Below are 22,117 nucleotides of genomic sequence, written 5' to 3' on the forward strand. Positions count from 1 at the left end.
CTGGATCCAGTGTACTTTTCAAGGTCTCGTTCAGGGTCAGAGAGTTAATCAGCTCCTACAGGTTTCTAGGCTGTGGTATAATACAAAAATATATTTGGTCTTTGTCTCCAGTTCCTGGCAAAGAACTTCCTGGAATTTCCTGGGCGTTTCCTAGTCTGTTTTGTTATTCATAATAAGTCCTTTTCTTCAAACCTGAGTTTATGCTAATTAGGTGACTTAGGTGGGGCTCCTAGCTAACCTCGGACTGGACTGGTCACCGAAAGATTGAGTGACTAGAGGGCAGGAATGTTCAGTCCCACCCACGGGCCTCTGGGGCCAAGAGGAGAGATAACAGAATGCATGATATTCTTTAACTACACAGATTATAAACTGGATATAAGCAAAGTTATTTTATAAAATTTAAATGTGCTTCTCACAATTGTTGAATGTACTCTTCCTTCCAGTAATACTTTCCTTGGTTGATTTTTTTTTAGCTCTTGTTTCTTCTGTTTGCTTGCATTAAACAGCAGTTTGGTCATTTAAAGTTGACCTTGAGGACATTGAGGCTAGGCATGCATTATTGATGGCTATACAGAAACCTTGAAAAGTTTTAAAAAATTTTAAGTTGTAAAATTTTTTAAACAAATTTTTAAAAGGATTTTATATATTTATTTATTTAGAGAGGGCACATATGACAGCCAGTGTGAGTGGGGGTATGGGCAGAGGAAAATCTCAAGCAGACTCCCTCGCTGAGTGCAGAGCCCTACCAGGGGCTGGGATCCCATGACCCTAAGACCATGACCTGAGCCAAAGGCTGACGCTGAGCTGACTGCTTCTCCCTCCCCCTCTGCCTGCCACTTCCCCTGCTTGTGCTCTCTCGCTCTCTCTGTCAAATAAATAAATAAAATCTTAAAAAAAAAAAATCAGACACTTAACTGACTGAGCCACCCAGGTGTCCTAAAACGTTTTTTTTTTTTTTTTTTTAAACAGGATAGTTTCCTGTTGGCCAGAACTAGAGCATTGTGAGGTAGAATGCCTATCCTATATAGCGAGAAGTCTAGTCTCATTTATGTCACCCATCAATGGATTTCAGTATAATCCATTTTTCTTGTCTCTGGTAATTGGGGTGTGTACCTCTGAAAATAGCCTCAGGCTGTCTTTTTTGGTATCTCCTGCCCTTCTCATAGAAGTTACCTACCTTGCCAAACTCTTTCATTACGTAGCCCCCAGTCATATCTTTCTCCTCACCTCTAATAGAAATTATTATTGTATTGATTGTTTCCTTAATACTTAAAGTCATAGATGATTTCCTTTTCATGTGTATGTGCTCTCTTTTCAACAAGGTGGTTAGCTCTGTTATCTTTTACTTTGATAATCCATTCCATAGCTCTCTCAAAGTGCATACTTGAGATTTTTATTGCATGAATAATTACCTGTGCATCTTACAATCTACTTATTCTCTTCTTAGATATTAATGATGTCAAGCGTCTGAAACCTGGCTACCTGGAAGCTACTGTGGACTGGTTCAGAAGGTACAAGGTTCCTGATGGAAAACCAGAGAACCAGTTTGCTTTCAATGCAGAATTCAAAGATAAGGTAATGCATCATTTAAAAGTGTAGCTTTAAGCCTGTTTGTATTGAGACTATTTTAACTATATTGGTTTTTTTTTTTTAAATTTAACTCTATTATTACCATTTAAAGACTATACAGTCATAAAACAAATGTTTAAAGACATTGGTAAGACAGCCTTGACATTAATTTATCCATTTAAATGTTCTCTCCTGCTTTTGACACAAGGAAGTGAATTCAGAAAAGACAAAGTTATCAGTCTTTGGGGAAATGTTGATAATAAGGAAAGAACACTTATCTGTCATTGTAATGCATTCTCTTCCAATTATAGGATTTTGCAATTGATATTATTAAAAGCACTCATGACCATTGGAGAGCATTAGTGACAAAGAAAACCGATGGAAAGGGAATCAGTTGGTAAGCAGTAATTCTTCTCTGCATGTTTAACACAAAAAACAGACCAGTTTGCTCCAGAGATTTTAATGACACAAACACACTTATCATTGCATTCCCTTAGAAAAGAGAGAACTAGTTTGTCAGTCTGTGCTAAAGGGAGTGGGAAGGTAGATATATAAGCAACTGAAAAGTACTCATAAGATACCCTCTGAACAAGTACAAACTAAAACTGTAAAGGGGACAGTTGAGATCAGAGCTTTGTGAGGGTAACTGGAAAGGCTTCCTAACATCAGGGTGCTCAGAATGTAGCAAGTAAAATAATTTTGAGTGCAAGGGTTTTTCTCTGATATAAATATAGAAGATGCATTGCAGCTAAACCAGTATCTACCATGCACACAAAATTTATTACTGCTAATAATAACCGCTAATATTTATTGAGCAGTTAAATATTTGCTAAGCATGTAACAGAGATGGGGGGTTTGCCTGGGTGGCTCAGTTGGTTAAGCTTCCCACTCTGGATTTCTGCTCAGGTCAATGATCTTGAGGTGGTGCACTCAGCAGGAAGTCAGAGTCTGCTTGAGATTCTCTTCCTCTCCTTCTGCCCCTCCCGCTGCTTGTGTACACACTTCTCTCTTTCTAAAATAAATAAATAAACAAATAAGCAAACAAACAAATCTTTTAAAAGAGAGGGGGGCGCCTGGGTGGCTCAGTGGGTTAAAGCCTCTGCCTTCGGCTCAGGTCATGATCCTAGGGTCCTGGGATCGAGCCCCAAATCGGGTTCTCTGTTCAGCAGGTTTCTAGGTCCTGCAGATGTCTTGTTTATACCACCCACCTACCCCCCCCCGCCCCCCCCCACGCTGCTAGCCTCTCTGCCTACTTGTGATCTCTGTCAAATAAATAAATAAAATCTTTAAAAAGAGAGAGAGAGAGAGAGAGAGATGCAGGGAAGTAAACTTAACCAAAGTCACCCCATGATAAGTGTTTCAGAATTAGGACTCACATCCAAGTCTGTCTGGCCTCCAGACCCATGTTCAGGATCATATACTTCCTCTTGAATACTCAAAAATTTACAAGAGAATGACCACTATCACCAGTTAACTAGTGTTCTTGAAATAGTAGTCAATGAAGTACATAAGGGAAAGGATGTATTTTGATCCAGGAATGTTGGAAAAGGAAGAGCAAATTGTCATAGATTATATGATTTTGTATCCAGAAAACCCTAGGGAAAAAATGAATTTAGCAAGGTGACCAACTACAAAGTGAATATATATATTAATAGCTTTCTCTACAAGTGATAGCAGAAACCATAATGGAGGAAAAGGCCCCATATAGAATATAGTATTAAAAAAAAAAAAAAAACACAAACCAAGGTATAAACAAGACATCTGCAGGACCCAGAAGAAGAAAGCTTTAAGACACTTGAGGTATATAAAATATGTTAAAAAGAAAAGTAAACTGTGTTCATAAATAACATTCAGTTTCATTAGAAAAAAGAAATTGCGTGTGAAAATAGCCAGGAAAATTCTGAAAGAAAAAAAAAAAATGAGGGTAGTGGTATCAGGGTGGAGTGTTAATTGTTTTTGTCATGTTTAGTAATACTGTTGTCCTGAAAGTTTGATATTGAAGAAGAAAGTCAAATCACTCAGTAGTCCTTTTGGAGTTTGGTAGACCCAGAGATGTCTTAGTTTATAACAAAGTATTACGGATGAATGGTTATGGACCCACACGGGCTGTTTAGGAAGAAAACAGGCTAGATCCCTAATTGCTCCACATACTCCTTATGCCAAAGGTGCACACCAGCAACCACCACCATGTTCTGGCTGTTTTGTTTTGTTTTAAGAGGTGCTGTGACCAGGCAGGTGCTCCAGGAGTGCCCTCAGAGGCAGCTCTGCACATTTTCTCACGTTTAGCCTCTCTACACCCTTATGTTAGTTGGGTGTGGTCTGTAGGTATTTGAGTTTACAGCCCTTGTCTTACATCAGTATTTAATGCCAGACACATTTTGGTGTTAAAAAATTCTAGAAAAAGTATAAGGAATTTTTTTTAAGATTTTATTTATTTGAGAAAATCTTTAAAAAAATTCATTTATACTGCATGAGCAGAGGGAGGGGCGGAGGGAGAAACAGGGTCCCCCACTGAGCAGGGAAGAGGACATGGGGTGCTATCCCAGGACCCTGAGATTTTGACCTGAGCCGAAAGCAGCCCGCTTAACTGACTGAGCCACCCAGGTGCCCTAAGTGAATTTCTTTATTAGGTTATAGCAGGGAAAGCCTTTCTAAACAGAGCACAAACTCAAAATCCATACAGGAAAGGTTTACTTTTCATATGTATCAGGAGACAATTTTTCCCAGTTGCTTTTTTTTTTTTTTAAACAAAATACAACGAAAGGCTAAATTCTTTAATATATAAACAGCTTGTTCAAGTCAAAAAAGACTAGCAATTCAATAGATGGAGAAAAAGGGAGGAGAAGGAAGTTTCCATAGAAGGTGTACAGTCTCATAATTTAAAATGCAATTCAGCAAGATAATGATATTGCCCATTACATTTGCCAAAATTAGAAAAAAATCGGATGATAGCCAGAGATACCAAGAACATACATATGTAGCTATTGAGCTCATAAATGGGTATACCTTTATGAAGGGCACTTTGATAGGATCCAGTCGAGAAATTAAAATTGCATGTATTTCTTCACACCACCACTGCTAGGAATATATCCACAGTACACCAAGATCCACGTATAAGGATGTTCTTTATAGTGTCATTTATAATAGCAAAATGTTAGGGAAAAAATGTAATGGTTAAGTACATCTATAATGTATAGATATTATACATATAGAGATATTAAAAAATATCTCTATATATTGATATGGAATGATATCTAAAATATATTAAGGAAGAAAAGCAAAGTTCCTAGCAGTGTATTTGATATGATCCTATTTATGCAAGATAAGCACCCCTCCACACACACATACTTACACATATACCAACATCTATGTATTTATGTCTAAACTTTTTTTTCTGGGTGGGGGGAAGAACTAGAAATTATAATTGAAAGGAAGGCCTTCATTTTATGACTGTCTGAATTTTCTAACTATATATATGTGTATTATGTTCATTTTTTTAAATGTCAAAGTTATCTGGGCAGTAAAATTTTTTTCTGAGTATGAGAAAATCCTCACATAAAAATAATTCTCAGGGATATTCTGTTCTGTGAGTCAGGATAATGTCCTGTAAAGTGAAAACACTGTCTTTCCACAAACAAGATAAAATGAGCAGTTATATATTTGTGTGAAAATGCACGATTCTAATACACTGCTTTTAAGTTCTCAATTTTTGTGGTGTCTTATTTCTATAGAAATGACCTTAATGCATGTTAAGTGATAGGTAACTGCAGATATTTTCTTTTTCATTTTAGTAGACTATTTCTTTCTTTCTTTTTTTTTTTTAGTAGACGTTTTCTGATCATACCCATGTTATACTAGTGCTATAATAATTAATATAAAGGAAATTTTGAACTATGGATAAACAAAAAGAAAACCTATGTTTTAAAAAATCCCCCTCATTAGATTTTCCATAGATATTCCTATTAACATGTAGAGTGGCTTTTTTTTTTTTACAGTGCTTGTGTGAATGTGTAATACTTTAAAAAATAATTAGGGTTATATTACATGTATAATTTGTTTTATTATTTTTAATTTTTAAAAAATTTTTAAAAGATTTTTATTTATTTATTTGACAGAGGGAGAGAGCACAAGCAGGGGGAGTAGCAGGCAGAGGGAGGGAGTGAAGCAGGCTCCCTGCTGAGCAGGGAGCCTGATGTGGGGCTGGATCCCAGGACCCTGGGATCATGACCCGAGCCAAAGGCAGACTTTTAACTGGACTGAGCCACCCAAGCACCCCATGTTTTATGATTTTTTTAAAAAACATTTAACACTATATGTATTTCCCTATATCATTAAGAATATTTTTATAATAGGTAACATTCCATCTCTGTATAATATTCCACCTCCTAAATACACCATTTTAAATCATCCCCATTGCTGGATATTTTGGTTACTTCCAGCTTTTCATTCTTATCAATGATGAGGTGGTGTCTGTTGAACATTTATAGATCATTGTTTAAATCTGTTTGAATTCTCAGAGGTAGAACTTCTCTATCAAAGCCCATGGGCTTTTTAAAAGATTTTTTCCAGAAATATTTGTCCAAGAACCAAGTGTTGCTCCCACCAGGCTACTTTATCTCAGATGCTTCACCAGCACTGACAGGAACTGACAGGATTTTTTGCTTTTGTCTAATTTGGAAAGACATGTTTCTCATTTTAATGTGCATTTCTTAGTTATTTCAGCAAGAATTACAGGACATTCCATCTTAGATTTCTAAATTTGAACTTGTTTAGGTATTAGAATAAAATTGGCAACAAGAATAACTATACCTTGGCCAAATAAAGAGAATATTTTATATGGGTGAGAAACTTTCAACTAAATCAAACTTGAATTTCATCTGGTCTACCGTCTTCAACTTCCAAAAAATTATTTTTCATTGGGGTATAATGGACATAACATTATGTTAGTTTCAGGCGTACAGTGTAATGATTTTTGATATTTGTATATACTGCAAAATGATCACCATTAAGTCCAATTAACATCCATCATAGTTACATAGTTACAGCATTTTTTTTTTTGATATGAGAACTTTCAAGATCCATTTTCCTAGCTTCTTTCAAATATGCAATATGGTATTATTAACTATAGTCATCATGGTTGTATGTTACATACCCATGAGTTAGTCGTAACTGAAAACTGGCACTTTTGACCCCTTCCACCCATTTGATCCACCTTCACCTCACCTCAGGTAACCACCAGTATGTTGTCTATATCCGTGAACTTGATTTTTTTTTGCTTTTTTAGATGCCACATATAAGTGAGATCATAACGATATTTATCTTTTTCTGTGTAACTTATTTAATTCAGAATAATGCCCTCAGGTACCATCTTTGTTGTTACAAATGGCAAGATTTCATTTTCTTTTCTGACTGAGTAATAGTCCATTTACTACATTTTCTTTGTCCATTCGCTCAATGGTGGACCTTTAGATTGTTTCCATGTCTTGCTGTAAATCAGGCTGCAGTGAACATGAGGGTGTATGTGTGTTTTCCATTTCATGTTTTTGTTCTTCAGATAAATACTCAAAGTGGAATTGCTGGATCATAGCGTAGTTCTTTTTTTAATTTTTTGAGAGCCCTTCCTACTGTTTTCTGCAGGGGCTGCTCCAGTTTGCATTTCTACCAACAGTGCACAAGGGCTTTATTTTTTTTTACATCCTACTAGCATTTGTTATTTCTTGCTGATAATAGCCATTCTGACAGGTGTGAGGTGACATCTCTCTGTGGTTTTGATCTGCATCTCCCTCATGATGAGTGATGTTGCGCGCCTTTTCATGTACCTCTTGGCCATCTGGATGTCTTCTTTGGAAAATTTCCTATCCAGTCCTTTTACCCATTTTTAAATCAGGTTGTTCGTTTGCTACTGTTGTATGAATTCTTTATATTTTTTATGTTAAGCCTTTATCAGATATATGATTTGCAGGTATTTTCTCCCATTTTGTAGGCTGCCTTTTCATTTTGTTGATGGTTCCCTTTACTGTGCAGAGGTGTTTTGGTTTGATATGGTCCTACTTGTTTATTTTTCTTTTGTCTTTGCCTTTTGGATAAATCCAAAAATTTATCTCCAAGACTGATATCAAGGAGCTTACTGCCTGTGTTTTCTTTTAGGAGTTTTATGATTTCAGGTCTACATCCAAGTCTCACCTATTTTGATTTAATATTTGTGTACGATGTAAGATGGTGGTCCAGTTTCACTCTTTTGCACATGGCTGTCCAGTTTTTCTAACACCGTTTATTGAAGAGACTATCCTTTTCTCATTGTATATTCTTGGCTCCTTTATTGTAAATTAATTGACCTTATATGAATGGGTTTTATTTCTGGGCTTTCTGTCCTGTTCCTTTGATCTGTGTATCTGTTTTTATGCCGATACCCTACTGTTCTGATTACTGTGGCGTGAAATCCGGAACTGTGCTGCCTCCAGCTTTGCTCTTATTTCTCAAAACTGTTTTGGCTACTCAGGCTCCAAACACATTTTAGGTTTGTCCTGTTTCTGTGAAAAAATGCCACTGAATTTTGAGAAGGATTGTGCTGAATCTGGATTGCTTTGGGTAGTATAAATATTTTGACCACATTAATTCTTACAGTTCATGACCATGGACTGTCTTTCCATTTATTTGTGTCTTCCTCAATCTCTTTTTGTTAGAGTCTTATAGTTTTCAGTGTACTAATCTTTCCCACCTCCTTGGTTAAGTCGGGGCACCTGGCTCAGTAGAGCATGCGGCTCTTGATCTCGGGGTTGTGAATTTGAGTCTCACATTGGACATGGAGATTACTTTTAAAAAATTTATTCCTAGGTATTTTATTCTTTTTGATGTAACTGTAAATGTTACTGTTTTAATTTCTTTCTGATAGTTTAGTATTAGTGTATGGAAAATGTGACAGATTTTTGTATATAGTGATTTTGTATCCTACAACTTGAGTAAACCTGAGATGCAAGTAAACCAAACTTGAATATCTTCAGGCCTACTGTCTCTATCCATTGCCTTTTTTTTTTTTTTTTTAAGATTTTATTTATTTATTTGAAAGACAGAGATCACAGGTAGGCAGAGAGGCAGGCCGGGGGTGGGGAAGCAGGCTCCCTGCTGAGCAGAGAGCCTGATGCAGGGCTCAATCCCATAACCCTGGGATCATGACCTGAGCTGAAGGCAGAGGCTTCAACCCACTGAGCCACCCAGGTGCCCCTATCTGTTGTTTTTTGACTCTTAAGAGATAAGTTTTGTTACTGTAACTCATGACTACTTCTGTTTTATTTAATAGCATGAATACTACAGTGTCTGAGAGCCCCTTCAAGTGTGACCCCGATGCTGCCAAAGCTATCGTGGATGCTGTATGTAAAAGTTTTCCTTGAAAAAGAATGTACCTGGTGCTAAACAGATTAAGATGATAATTGGGAGGGAAAGTACTTCCTTCAGCAAATACTGGGAGTCCCTCCTGGCTGCATATCATTGTGTGAGGTCTTGAAATTACAAACCGTGAGTGCACACAAGTGGACTTTTGACTGAAGGGAGAAGCTGAGAAGAGTCCTAGTCAACTCTAAGTGGGCAAATAGTACACTTGTAATAATCAAAGTGATTCCAGAAGGTTCTAACCCAAATCCTGTGTACCTATCCTAAGCCCTTTTTCCGAAAGAATTAATGGGAACTTACTAGACTTGGTTATAGCAAGGACTAAGAAGGTGGTCAAGTTTCAGGCACCATGCAGGAGCGGTTCATAACCCTAGAAAAGACTTTCTTGTAGTAAACTATTCATGAAAGAAATAATTTTGGCTTTGTATTATTTTTAATTATTTGATTTGGATCAACCAAAAGACTAAACTAGATAATCTTAAATTATTTTCATTTACTATATTAAATGAGGAAAAGAAAATGAAGTCTGACTTTTTACTGCCTTGTAAGTGGGGTATAGTACAAGGAAAAAGGATGATTTAACAATGAAGCCAATACATTTAGATTTCTCTTTATATCTGAATCCTGACAAAGTCGAGGTGAGTAAGAAGAATTGGAAGGGGAAAACCATTGGTTAACAATCATAACTTTTCAATGAGAACACTCTGCCTATTTTTTCTGTATGTGTGTATATATAAATTCATTATATATGCATCAATCTGTTATTTCAAGCAGCATTTCATTTTTATCCTCCTGTGTTCAATCAAAAGCTAAAGGGCCTGAATTTGTTTTTTGGCAGTAAAGTGAACCTTGCCTTGTTCTTATGTATTATAAATGATTTTTAGAACCTAAAAATTGGGAAAGTTATCTTCTGTTCAGATTTTTTTTAATTTTTGTGTTGGTATACTTTTTTGGCTTACTTTTTTTTTCTGGAATTAGACTAATACATTTTAATATTTTATTTTAGTTACCGCCACCATGCGAATCTGCCTGCACAGTACCAACAGATGGTAAGATCTATATTCTAGTAAAATTACACTAAACATTTTGTGTTTAGTGTAATTGTGGGTGGGAAAAATATATTTGTACCTACAGAAATATATTACACACCACATCCATAGAGAAAGAGAAAGAAGGGAAGAAGAAACATTTTTAGAGTTCCATAATGTATGTGGGAAGAAAGATGGCTGCATTGCCACCCTTCACACCAGCCCCCATCACAGCAGTTTCCAAACCATGACCCGCTGTTGCCCTCTGGGTTCCGGGAGGAGGGCTCGTGGATGTTGGAGCAGGTGGGGCTCTGGATCCCCCCCTGGCCACCAACACAGCTTTCTCCCCCTTTACATTTAGAATTCTCTGTAAGGTGGTTCTGGTGAGAATCACATGTTTATCGATTAGGATCAAGAGCGAGAAAGCCCAGGAGAAAACACTGATAAATTACCTGTTTTTGCTGTAGTGGAACTTCAGGTGTCAGTTTGTTTTAAGGTGATCTGTGGAAGAATATGTGAAAGAAAGTATGATATTCGTCGTTATATTTTGGGTGTATTTTGATTCTTTTTTACTATCTTAAATTTTGATTCTTAATAGAAATTCTAATTTGGTTTTCTTTTTCTCCAAATGCAGTGGATAAGTGGTTCCATCACCAGAAGAACTAATGCCTATTCTGTGGAATACAGGCTGGTGATGCCACACCCTGTTCATCTGGAGCCGTAGTTGCAAAAGTAGCTTCTCACAGCTTCACATTCATAGAACTAATCTAACTAAAGCAAATTCTGCTGCAACCAATATATTGAGAATGTTACGCATCTAAAAGCATTTTTCATATCTCAACTAAGAGTACGTGTTTCAATATCAAAGCAGTTGTTGTAATTTAGAAGTCATTTGTGAATATGCAAGATGAATGCATGTTGGATGTATATGTTTACCATGTGTTAGAAAATAAAATTATTTTGCCAAAACTTCATTTATAATATTTTTACTTTACTCTGAAGCCTGATGTTACCAAGTGGGCATGGGTGCTGTTTGGTGTTTGTTTTCTATCAGCGATCTTATAATTCAATTTCATAATTATTAGATTAAAACTGACTTTATTTTTAGGAACTTGAGAATGAAATCCCTCATGTTTATAGTAGTCTCGATGCTATATTCTTTTTTTTTTTTATTTTTTTTTAAGATTTTATTTATTTGATAGAGAGATCACAAGTAGGCAGAGAGAGGGGGAAGCAGGCTCCCTGCTGAGCAGAGAGCCCGATGTGGGGCTCGATCCCAGGACCCTGGAATCATGACCTGAGCTGAAGGTAGAGGCTTTAACCCACTGAGCCACCCAGGTGCCCCTTGATGCTATATTCTTACTAATTCCTAACAACCCATTGCAAAGCAGAAAGCAAAACCTTGCTCACATTTTGAAATGATATAGTTACTTTCTTTACTTCTCTAATCAACAAATTAGATTCTTAAGTCATTTACATTATATTCTGAGTTATTAGTCCAAATAGCTTTGTGACTAAGGTCATAGGTTTTGGAGCTATACAGACCTGAATTTTCCAACCTAGCCCATCTATTTTTCTCTGTAATCTTAGGTCAGTTACCCACCACCCAACTTCAGTTCTCTGATTTGTAAATAAGATGTTACTAATGTAATGGCCTGTATTAAGCAGATTTTTAAATTTGAGATCATAGTGGATTCACACGCAATTGTAAGAAATAATACAGAGAGTTTCTCTATACCTTCCTGTTTCCTCCAAAGGTACGATTTTGCAAAACAGTGGTATGATACGACTGACCACCAGGACACTGGCTTTGATATGGTCCACTGATCTTACTCAGATTTTCCAGTTTTACCTGTGCTCCTTTGTGTAGTGTATTGTCCTGTACAACTAAATACCCCGTTAAGTTCCTGCATCCTACAAGACACTCAACAGTTCTTTTTTCTTAGTTTTTAAGATTTTATTTATTGGGGCGCCTGGGTGGCTCAGTCAGTGAAGCATCTGCCTTTGGCTCAGGTCATGATCTCAGGGTCCTGGGATGGAGTCCCATGTTGGGCTCCCTGCTCAGCGAGATGTCTCCTCCCTCTCCGTCTCCCTCTCCCCCAGTTCATGCTCTCTTTCTCTCTCTCAAATAAATAAAATCTTTAAAAAAAAAACAAGCAAGAGAGCACAAGTGGGGTGTAGTACATCTTTAATCCCTGGCAACCACTAATCTGTCTTCTATTTCTACAGCTTTATCATTTCAAGAACGTTATATAAATGGTACCATGCAGTGGGTATCCTTGTGGGATTTTTTCACTGAGCATAATTTCCTGGAGATTCTTCAGGGTTGTTGCATGTATCGATAGTTCATGCTTTTTATTCATCCCTTTTTATTGCTGAGTAGTATTCCTTGGTAGGTATGTAGGCTCACTCCAGTTTTGCCCATTACACCGAAGCTGCTGGGAACATTCCAAGACACATTTGTTGTCTGCATCACCTGTCACTGTGATTGCCAGGTCAAATGATGGATGCTTAGTCTCATAAGAAGCTGCCGAATTGTTCTCCAGAGTGTTGTACCAGTTCACATGTAAGATAATTACTGCTATGTTCACATTTTATTCTGTTCAGGGTTTGCTCAGCTTGGATCTGTAAGTTTGTGTCTTTCACCAGATGTTGGAATTTTCCAGTTGTATTTCTTCAAATACTCTCAGCCCCAACCGCCGTCCTCTTTCTCTAGGAGCCTGATGATATGAGGGTTGGAGCCTTTGCTACCGTCCATGGGTCCGTAGGCTCTGTTTTGTTTTTCCAATCTATTTTCTCTCTGTTTCAGACTGGGTGAGTTGTGTTGTTCTGTCCTCGAGTTCGTGGAGCCTGTCTTCTGTTATCTCCACGCTCTCAGTGAACCTGCCCAGCAGGTGTTCTGTTACTATGGAACTGTTAAGTCACTGTATTTTCAGTTCTATAGTTTCCATTTCGTTCTTTTTTATAATTTCTATATCTTTGCCAAGGTTGTCTATTTTTTAACTTATTTCAAGGGAATTACTAATTGACAGTCTAATTGCAGTTTTAAGATGGCTGCTTTAAATTCCTTGTCAAGATTCATCACTCCATTGTCTTTTTTTCACTTAAGTGGTGATTTTCTTCTTTCACGGTATGATGGGTTAGCTGTGTCCTAGGTGTTCTGTCTGTTATGGTCCTGTGTAACTCTTGGATTTTAGCAGGCATCCCCCGCTGAGGGCTAGTGCATGAGGCTTGGCCCACTTTGTGGACCGTGGTTTCAATGGTGGTTTAATTTTCAGTGCTTCGTTTCCCCTGGTGCCTCTGGGGCTTCTATTGGTCCCTGCAGGTGCTGCCTCAAGGCGCTGGTGGGTATCTCTTGGTGGAGGAAGGGCATGTGGGTCCATGAACTGGTCCTTCCAACCCCCACCCTCCTGGGCTAGTGTCCCTGGGTGGGTGAGGAGAGCCTTACTTTAGGCTGCAGGGGTAAAGAGGCTTCTAACCAGTGCACCTGCTATAGCTGGGTTTCTCCCTCGGGCTCAGCCTGCCCGCCTAGCGACCGGGGAAACTTTGGGGGGAAAGGGGGAGTCTGTAGGGAAGGAGAGTACCTCCCTGGTGGCTTATTCCTGGCTGGACCCGCAGTGATCACCTTTGCCAGCTGGTGTCCTGCCACCAGACAGACTCCCACTCTCTAAGGGGCAGGAATGAGCCTCCCTGGGCTGCCTTCTATTGTTAGGTCAAGGGTTGGGAAGGACTCCCGTGGGTGGTAGGACACACGTGCCCCTGCCACTGGGCGGCTCTCTGGTCCTGGTCCCAAACCAGCTCGCCGCCTAGACTTTTCCTTTGGCTGCCTGTTTTGCCATTTCCAGGGTTTATAGCTGTACTTGGCCATGAGGAGCAGGGGAAAATGGGTCTACACCATCTTGTCTGGACCAGAATCAGAAATGTCAGCATTCAGATTTTAGCAATATTTCTCTGACTCCCTTTGTAAGTCTATTTTTAAATGTTGCCTCAATCACAGTTGTATATGATTTCTGAAGTGATTTGTCAGGATGAGAAGTAGGTTTTGTAATGAAGAGATTATACACATGTGCAGGACTTCCGAAGACTTGGCCCAGTAGTTAGGAATCAGTCATCAAGGTTTCTGCCAGTTTTCAATGCAGTAAATGATTATATTTTTTCCTGTAGACTTGGAAGTCAAAGCTGACTGTCACCACGGTTAAACTACTTAAACCTACTTGAGTTTTAGTTTTTTCGTCTGTAAGATGGTCGTGAAGCTGTCCTCACAGGTAGAAGGAATGTAGGTGAAGGACTTCCTCAGTGCCAGGGTCACAGGAGAGGCTTGGTGGGAGGCTGGTGGTTCATAACTGTAAATCTCAACAACAGTGAGTGTGATCAGGTGCATTTTTCCAGCTAAGAGAATCCGAAACAGTGGCCCAGCTGTGGACAGGATCGGACTGAGAACTCCCAGGGGAAATCAATTCACTTTCGCCATCATTGAGCCTAGGCCTGTGTGTGCAGCAGCTGTAAAGGTAGTTATGTCCTAATCTGATCTGCATGTTCGCTCTGCAAGGGCTTAAACTATGCTTTTGCACAGAATGTTCTTTACATTTAGAAAGAGCTGCTCGGCTTTCTGAGAGTCTGGGCAGAGGAGAACTTGCTTTCACATTGACAAGAATGCTGTGCAAATCTCTTCATGGTGGGCAAGTACTTATTAAAGAATTATTAACTGGGGCGCCTGGGTGGCTCAGTGGGTTAAGCTTCTGCCTTTGGCTCAGGTCATGATCGCAGGGTCCTGGGATCAAGTCCCGCATCGGGCTCTCTGCTTGGCGGGGAGCCTGCTTCCTCCTCTCTCTCTCTCTCTGCCTGCCTCTCTGCCTACTTGTGATCTCTCTCTGTCAAATAAATAAATAAATAAAATCTTAAAAAAAAATTATAAACTGGAGTCGGTTAGCACATAGTTCATGGTTCCCTCTTTCGGTCTTTGGAATCTTTCGTTATTACAAAACATTTAAGTTAACAAAATATTCACCAGATGTAAGATGACGCAATGAAAAATCACAAGGTCATGTGGCAATCTGAATTTTAAAAGAAGCCTGAGATGAATTTGGCAGTCTTTTATCAAAATTTTAGACTCACACTTACCCTTTGAGTCAGCAGTTCTATTCTGAGAATTCATTCCAGTTGACAACAGTCAACCAATCGCAGTGTGTGGTGGCTTTGTTTAGTACAGCAAAACCTGGAAAACTAATTGTCCAGTTGAGAAGTGACTAGATATGTTCTCAGTACCTTGTAGCAGTTAAAGAATAGTTACTGCTAGAGCTGATACGGGAAAGACACTCAGACTATACAAGTGGTAAGAGAACCCTGTACTCCGCAGCAGCTAACTATGGCCCATGGGCCAAATCCCGCCTGCTGCGGGTCTGATAACTAAAGTGGCCTTGGAACACAGCCATACCCATTCATTTGCGAATTGTTGTGGCTGCCTTCAAGATACAATGGCGAGTTTCGTAGCTGGGACAGAGACCATATGGCCTGCAAAGCCAAAAATATTTCCTGTTCAACATGTTGCTGAGAACATTTGTCAATCCCTGCTCTCTCCTATGATCCTATTCGTGTTTTTCACAAAGTGAGCATGGGGGAAAAGACATATATTAGTGGATATGCTTGTATGGGCATAGACAATTTCTGGAAACAAAACCCACCACAGTGAACAAGGATTATCTCGGGTGGGAACCTAGGGATAAGCGTGGAAGAAGCAGGATCTGGGGAGTTTCCTTTCACTTAGTAAGATTCTGTGCTCTTTGAACTGTTTTGCTAAAACCATGTGTAACCTAATTTTTTTAAAGAAAATCGAAGTAGGAGAACACCAATGGACAGTACTCAGCACAGCTCCTGGCAGAGGGCTCCCGGCTCCTGGCAGCCTCTCCCCCTGTGGTCCTTGAACCACCAGCACTGATTCACTTAAGATATTTGTAAAAAGTAAAGAAGTAGGGGCGCCTGGGTGGCTCAGTGGGTTAAGCCTCTGCCTTCGGCTCAGGTCATGATCTCAGGGTCCTGGAATCGAGCCCTGCATCCAGCTCTCTGCTCAGCAGGGAGCCTGCTTCCTCCTCTCTCTCTCTGCCTGCCTCTCTGCCTACTTGTGATCTCTGTCTGTCAAATAAATAAGATTTTTTTAAAAATGAAGACGTAAAACACATACCATATATATATAAAATATATGATAGATAACATATATATATATAAAATATATGATAGATAACATGTGTATATACATATACATACTATATATGATAGATAACGTGATATCCATCCGACTGAATTAGAGCAGGGAGGGGCTAGGCCCTGAAATCTAATTTTGAACCAGTTCCCCTCAGGTAATTCTAACAAATCTCATGTCTGAAACCACTGCTCTAGTCATAAATCTCATAAATTAGCGAAAGAGTTCTCAGCGGGTTGTAATATAATCAGCATGAGATAATCAGCAAACATCTACCACAGCAACAGCAGCCACAAAAATAGCTTCCCATTTGTGGGGCGCCTGGCTGGCTCAATCAATAGAGCATGTGTCTTTTGATCTCAGGGTTGTGAGTTCGAGCCCCATGTTGGGTGCAGAGATTACTTTAAAAAAAAAAAATAGCTCCCATTTGTTTCTACTTAGTAAATAAGCATCAGGCCCTGCCTCTTCTATACGCTTTATGTACTTCACCTCATTTAATTCGCTTGCAACACACAGCTAGGGAGGCCAAGCTCCGAGTGCCTTGGGCCCCGCCCTTTGTGAAGGGCCAAAGGGCCGGGAATGGGACACCCTCCCAGCCCCATGGCTCTCCCCAGTGGCAAGCTGGTCTCCTCTTTCCCCTGGCAAGCCACATAATACTGGCTGCACTTTGTCAGGTGGTCTCAAGAGACTCATAAGTTGGGTCACCTTCAATGCCCAACTTCCATCCCTGGGAAACAAGAGGCTCAACTGGGGTGCCCCGGAAGGCCTCTGCCAGCTGATATCCACGCCTCCACCTTGGAGCGGCAGTGCGGATGGTCCAGTGGGACGTGCGGCTCCTCACTGCTGCACCCATGCACCTTCGGCTATCCTCCCCTGGCCTGTCCCCCTGCTCCTTCCCTGCGGAAGTGGATGGCATTGTCCTCCCGCATTCCTGCCCTAGCAGCCCCGTCTCTCCTCCTAGCTCCTTAAAATACCCCGTGAGCACGGAGCTGGGATCCCTAAACAGCCTGCCAGCCCCTCACAGGCAGAGACCGTGTTGATGCTGTGTCATCCAGCACAGCCCCGAGCCCACAGCGGGAGTTCAGGAACCACCTGATGCTTCTCCGGTGCCTTTGCCAACAGAAACGTAAGGGCGTCATCATACGACTCAAGTTGAATCAGCAGCTGGTGCCTGCCTGCTCCCGCAGAGGGTGTGAGAGGGCACTGCGGTATAGTGACACATGGCCTTCCACACGGGGGGCCCAGCACCCCACGGGGATGCAGCCTGTGCCCAGACACTGAGCAGAGACACGCGGCTTCCATTGTACTGGAGGGGGAATAATCACCGGGTTATTCACAGGTTCAAAGACAGACGTGCTGTGATTTTTAAATGCTGCCTTCCCTTGAATTTTAAAGAGAAACATGCCATTGCAGGGCAATTTTGCTATGTGTGCCTTCCGTCCTGGTGCTACGGCACCAGACCCCTGGAGCCAAAGCGGATTCTCCTCCAGTCTTGGAGTCAATTCAGAGGCAGTTTGCGGAGCACTGCAGGAACGAGCTCTGGGCCGCCGGTCCTGAGTCAGGAGTTCTGGCTCTGGCCCTGTGTGATATCACGAAGGTCTTCTTACTTCTCTGGGCCTCAGTGTCCTCATTTTGTATAATAAAGTAGTCGACCCCTACCTCGAGCATGTATTAACAAGGAAGATATCATGTCTTTATAACTGCTACAGTCCTGGGGGAGCAGGGAAGGCGTGGGAACAAAGTTTCTCTCTGTGGCTGGCACTGGGCTGAGAGCTGGGGTGACAGAAACCACCATTTCACACTCTTTGCCTTCAGGAAGTTCCCCGGTATGGCGGTACACTAAAAAAATGGCTGTAGATGTGGAGAAACTGGACCTCCGCATGCACTGCTGGTGGGAATGCAACATGGCGCAGCCACCTTGGAAAACAGGCACGTTTTCACAAAGTTCAACATAGTGTTACCAGATCACCTAGCAATTCCAGCCCTAGGTATATAACCAGAGAGATGTGTCGCTACAAAAATTTGTATGTTCATAGCAGCATTATTCATAATAGCCAAAAAGTGTAAATAGCCCAAAAGTCCACCAATTGAGTGGATAAGTAAAACGTGGGTATGACCGTGAATTAGGTATTGTTCAGCCAAAAGGAATAAACTAAGGGCACACACTACAACTTGGATGAACCTAGAAAACATGGTGCTGGGGCACCTGGGTGGCTCAGTGGGTTAAGCCTCTGCCTTCGGCTCAGGTCATGATCCCAGGGTCCTGGGATCGAGCCCCACATCGGGCTCTCTGCTCAGCAGGGAGCCTGCTTCTCCCTTCCTATCTGCCTGCCTCTCTGCCTACTTGTGATTTCTCTCTCTGTCAAATAAAAAAATAAATAATCTTTAAAAAAAAAAAAAAAGAAAAAGAAAACATGGTGCTGAGTGAAAGAAGCCAGACACAAAGGCCATATCTTGTATGATTCCATTACAGGAAAGTCTAGAGTAGAAAAATCCATCAGGACAGAAAGTACACAGGTGCTTGCCAGAGTCTGGAGTGAGGGGGAGTGGGATGAATGGGGTTTCTTTGGGGGATGGTGAAAATATTCTAAAATTGGGGTGATGACCGCCCAACTCTGCAAACACACTGAAAATTACTGCAAATACACTGCAAATGGGTGAATTTTATGATATGTGAATTGCATCACAATAAGTCCATTATGAAAAAACCCAAAACCAACCTCAGAGGTGCTAAAATGGTAGAAAAGAAGTTGAAGGACAATGCGGGAAAGGGCCATGTGGGAAAGGCTGACCAGGGGGAGTTTGCTTGACGTGGGTCTTGAGCCACAAGGCGCAGAAGAGATGGAAGGGTGTCCAGACAGAGGGAATGGCCCGTGCAAAGGAAGGGATCCCGAGGCTGGAGAGAATGTTGATGGTAATATTCAACGGTTATTGGATGTTTGGATTGTGCCAGCAAACTAGTATCCTCTTATTTAAGCTTCATAAAAGTCCTTACTTCATCCACTCTGTCATACTGAACAAACTTCATCAGAGACCTCCCGTATGCAGGAACTGTGCTAGCCACCAAAAATGCTATGATGAGGTAGACACTCTCATTATCCATTGTAGGCATATAAGGATTACATAAGTTATGTGAAGTTAAAGAATGAGAAAGTGGAGGAACTGGGATTCAAACCCAGGCAGTCTGATTCCAGAGCCCATTTTCCAAAAAAAAAAGTTCTTTTATACATCCCTACAAATACTAATCATTTAGCATAAATACATAAATGCCATCACACATTTCTCCCTTCATCTCCCTCTTATTCTATTACTCTCTCTGTCTCTTTCTCTCAATCTTTTTCTCTTCCTAGTTTGGTTGCGAGAACATGGACGGATAACACTCTAAGTTTCAGGTGTACAATCTGTTCACGAGATACGCTCAAGCACTATAAAATGATGACCACCGCAGCATCAGCTCACACCTCCCCTCACGTCACCTCACATGATCGCTGTTTCTTTTTTGTGGTGAGAGCATTTAAGATCTACTCTCTTAGCAACTTTTTTTTTTTTAAGATTTTATTTATTTATTTGACAGACAGAGATCACAAGTAGGCAGAGAGGCAGGCGGAGAGAGAGGAAGGGAAGCAGGCTCCCTGCCGAGCAGAGAGCCAGAACCCTGGGATCATGACCTGATCTGAAGGCAGAGGCTTTAACCCACTGAGCCACCCAGGCGCCCCCTCTCTTAGCAACTTTGAAGTATAAAATACAGTATTACTAACTATAATCACCATGGTCTACCTTAGATCCCCAGAAGTTATTTATCTTAAACTGGAAGTTTGTATCCTTCGGCCAGTATCTCCTATTTTCCCACCCCTCTGCCCCTGGTAACCACCACTCTACTCTGTTTCTAGGAGTTTGGCTCTTTTGGATTCTACATATGATTGATATCATACAATATTTACCTTTTTCTGGTTTATTTCACCCAGCATGATGTCTCCAAGTTCATCCATGTTGTCACAAATGGCAGGATCTCCTTCTTTCTCATGGGTGAGCAATATTTCATTGTGTATACATATCACAACTTCTTTATTTGTTCAACAATTGATGGGCACTTAGGTGGTTTCCATATCTTGGCTATTGTGAATAATGTTGCAATGAACACGGAGGAGCAGATATCTCTTTAAGATTGTGTTTTTAGGGCACCTGGGTGGCTCAGTGGGTTAAGCCTCTCCCTTCGGCTCAGGTCATGATCTCAGGGTCCTGGGGTCAGGCCCCGCATGAGGCTCTTTGTTTAGCAGGGAGCCTGCTTCCCCCTCTCTCTCAGCCTACTTGTGATTTCTCTGTCAAATAAATAAATAAAATCTTAAAAAAAAAAAAAAAAGATTGTGTTTTTGTCTTCTTTGGATAGACCAGAAATGGAATAGTTGGATCATATGGTAGTTCTGTTTTTTATTTTTTGAGGAAATCTCTATATTGTTCTCATTCCTACCAACAGTGTACAAGGATGCCCTTTTCTCCATATCCTTGCCAAAACTTGTTATCGCTTGTCTTTTTGATAATATCCATTCTAAAAATCACCTTTTGATAATATCCATCTAAAAATGGATAAAATCCATTCTAATAATCTCACTGTGGTTTTGAATTTCCCTGATGACTAGTGACGTACCTTCGCATGTACCTGTTGGCCACCTGTATGCCTTCTTTGGAATCATGTCTGTTCAGATCCACTGCCCGTTTTTTAATCAGATTGGTTTTTTGTTATTGAGTTGTATGAGTTCTTTATATATTTTAATCCTTTATCAGATATATGATTGGCAACAATTTCTCCCATTCCATAGGTTGCCTTATAATTTTATTTTTGTGTATTCCCTGCCCCAGCCCCAGAATCAGCCATTTCTTCAAGGAGCATCAGTTCCTTTCATTGGAGAATGGTATTAGAAACCAAGATCTGGGTGCTAGGTGTGCTCATGGCTACTGAGTTGCTGTTACTTCTAGGTCCTCTCTGCTCACAGAGCAAGGAAATATACGTGTGTATACCATCTTGCGTATATACACGTATCTATACATATTTCCATATACAGCCATCTGTATCTATAATAGGCTAAACGTGAGTTCCTACTATTGCCTCCAACTCTAAACCTGTTCCTTCAAAGCCAGAACCTATACCTGGAAAGGCTCCTTCAAAGAAGGGAAAGAAAGGACCCAGATAGAAAAAAGGGAAAGCTAGTGCTGGCGAGGACGGGAATAATCCTGCAGAAAATGGAGATCCCCAAAAAGACTTTGCATGGAAGGCTGAAAATACTGGAGGTTCTGCTCACTTCAGTAGTACATACACTAACACTGGAATGGAAGACAGATTAGCATGGCCCTGCACAAAGATGACATGCAAATCTGTGAAAATGCTGGAGGCGCCAAGTGAAACATGTGCATTTATTTTTTAATTTTAATTTTATTTTTTTAAAAAGATGTTATTTATTTATTTGACAGACAGAGATCACAAGTAGGCAGAGAGGCAGGCGGTGGAGGGGGGGAAGCAGGCTTCCCACTGAGCAGAGAGCTCAATGCGGGGCTCAATCCCAGGACCCCAGGACCACGACCTGAGCAGAAGGCAGAGGCTTTAACCCACTGAGCCACCCAGGCACTCAAAACATGTGCATTTTAAAAAAATGTTTTTTTAGGGGCGCCTGGCTGTCTCAATCAAAGGAACATGTGACTCTTGATCTCCGAGTGTGAATCTGAGCCCTACACTGGGCGTAGACATTCCTTAAATAAAACAAAAAATCTTTTTAAATGTGGCAAAATATTTTACCATTTAAAAAGTTAACATCTTAACCATTTTTCGGCGTACAGTTTAACAATGTTAAGTACATTCATGATGTTAAGGAAAAGATCTCCAGAATTTTTTTTATCTTGCAAACCCTGAAGTTTATAATCATTAAACAACTTCCCATTCCCCCTT

General features: G+C 40.5%; 1 protein-coding gene across 1 annotated transcript in view; it reads left to right on the forward strand.

Moving 5' to 3' along the window:
• The window catches only part of PPA1 (inorganic pyrophosphatase 1), a 34,911-nt gene extending 23,954 nt beyond the window's left edge, over positions 1 to 10,957 (forward strand). The window contains exons 7-11 of the mRNA XM_080823237.1: positions 1,448 to 1,575; positions 1,881 to 1,966; positions 8,867 to 8,936; positions 9,962 to 10,004; positions 10,618 to 10,957. Coding sequence (XP_080679363.1) covers positions 1,448 to 1,575; positions 1,881 to 1,966; positions 8,867 to 8,936; positions 9,962 to 10,004; positions 10,618 to 10,649 — 359 coding nt within the window. The 3' untranslated portion in view covers positions 10,650 to 10,957. The remainder of the gene's footprint in view (positions 1 to 1,447; positions 1,576 to 1,880; positions 1,967 to 8,866; positions 8,937 to 9,961; positions 10,005 to 10,617) is intronic.
• The last annotated feature ends 11,160 nt before the right edge of the window (positions 10,958 to 22,117 follow it).

The sequence above is a fragment of the Martes martes genome, assembly GCF_963455335.1.
Source record: "Martes martes genome assembly, chromosome: 14".
In the NCBI taxonomy this organism is placed as follows: Eukaryota; Metazoa; Chordata; class Mammalia; order Carnivora; family Mustelidae; genus Martes; species Martes martes.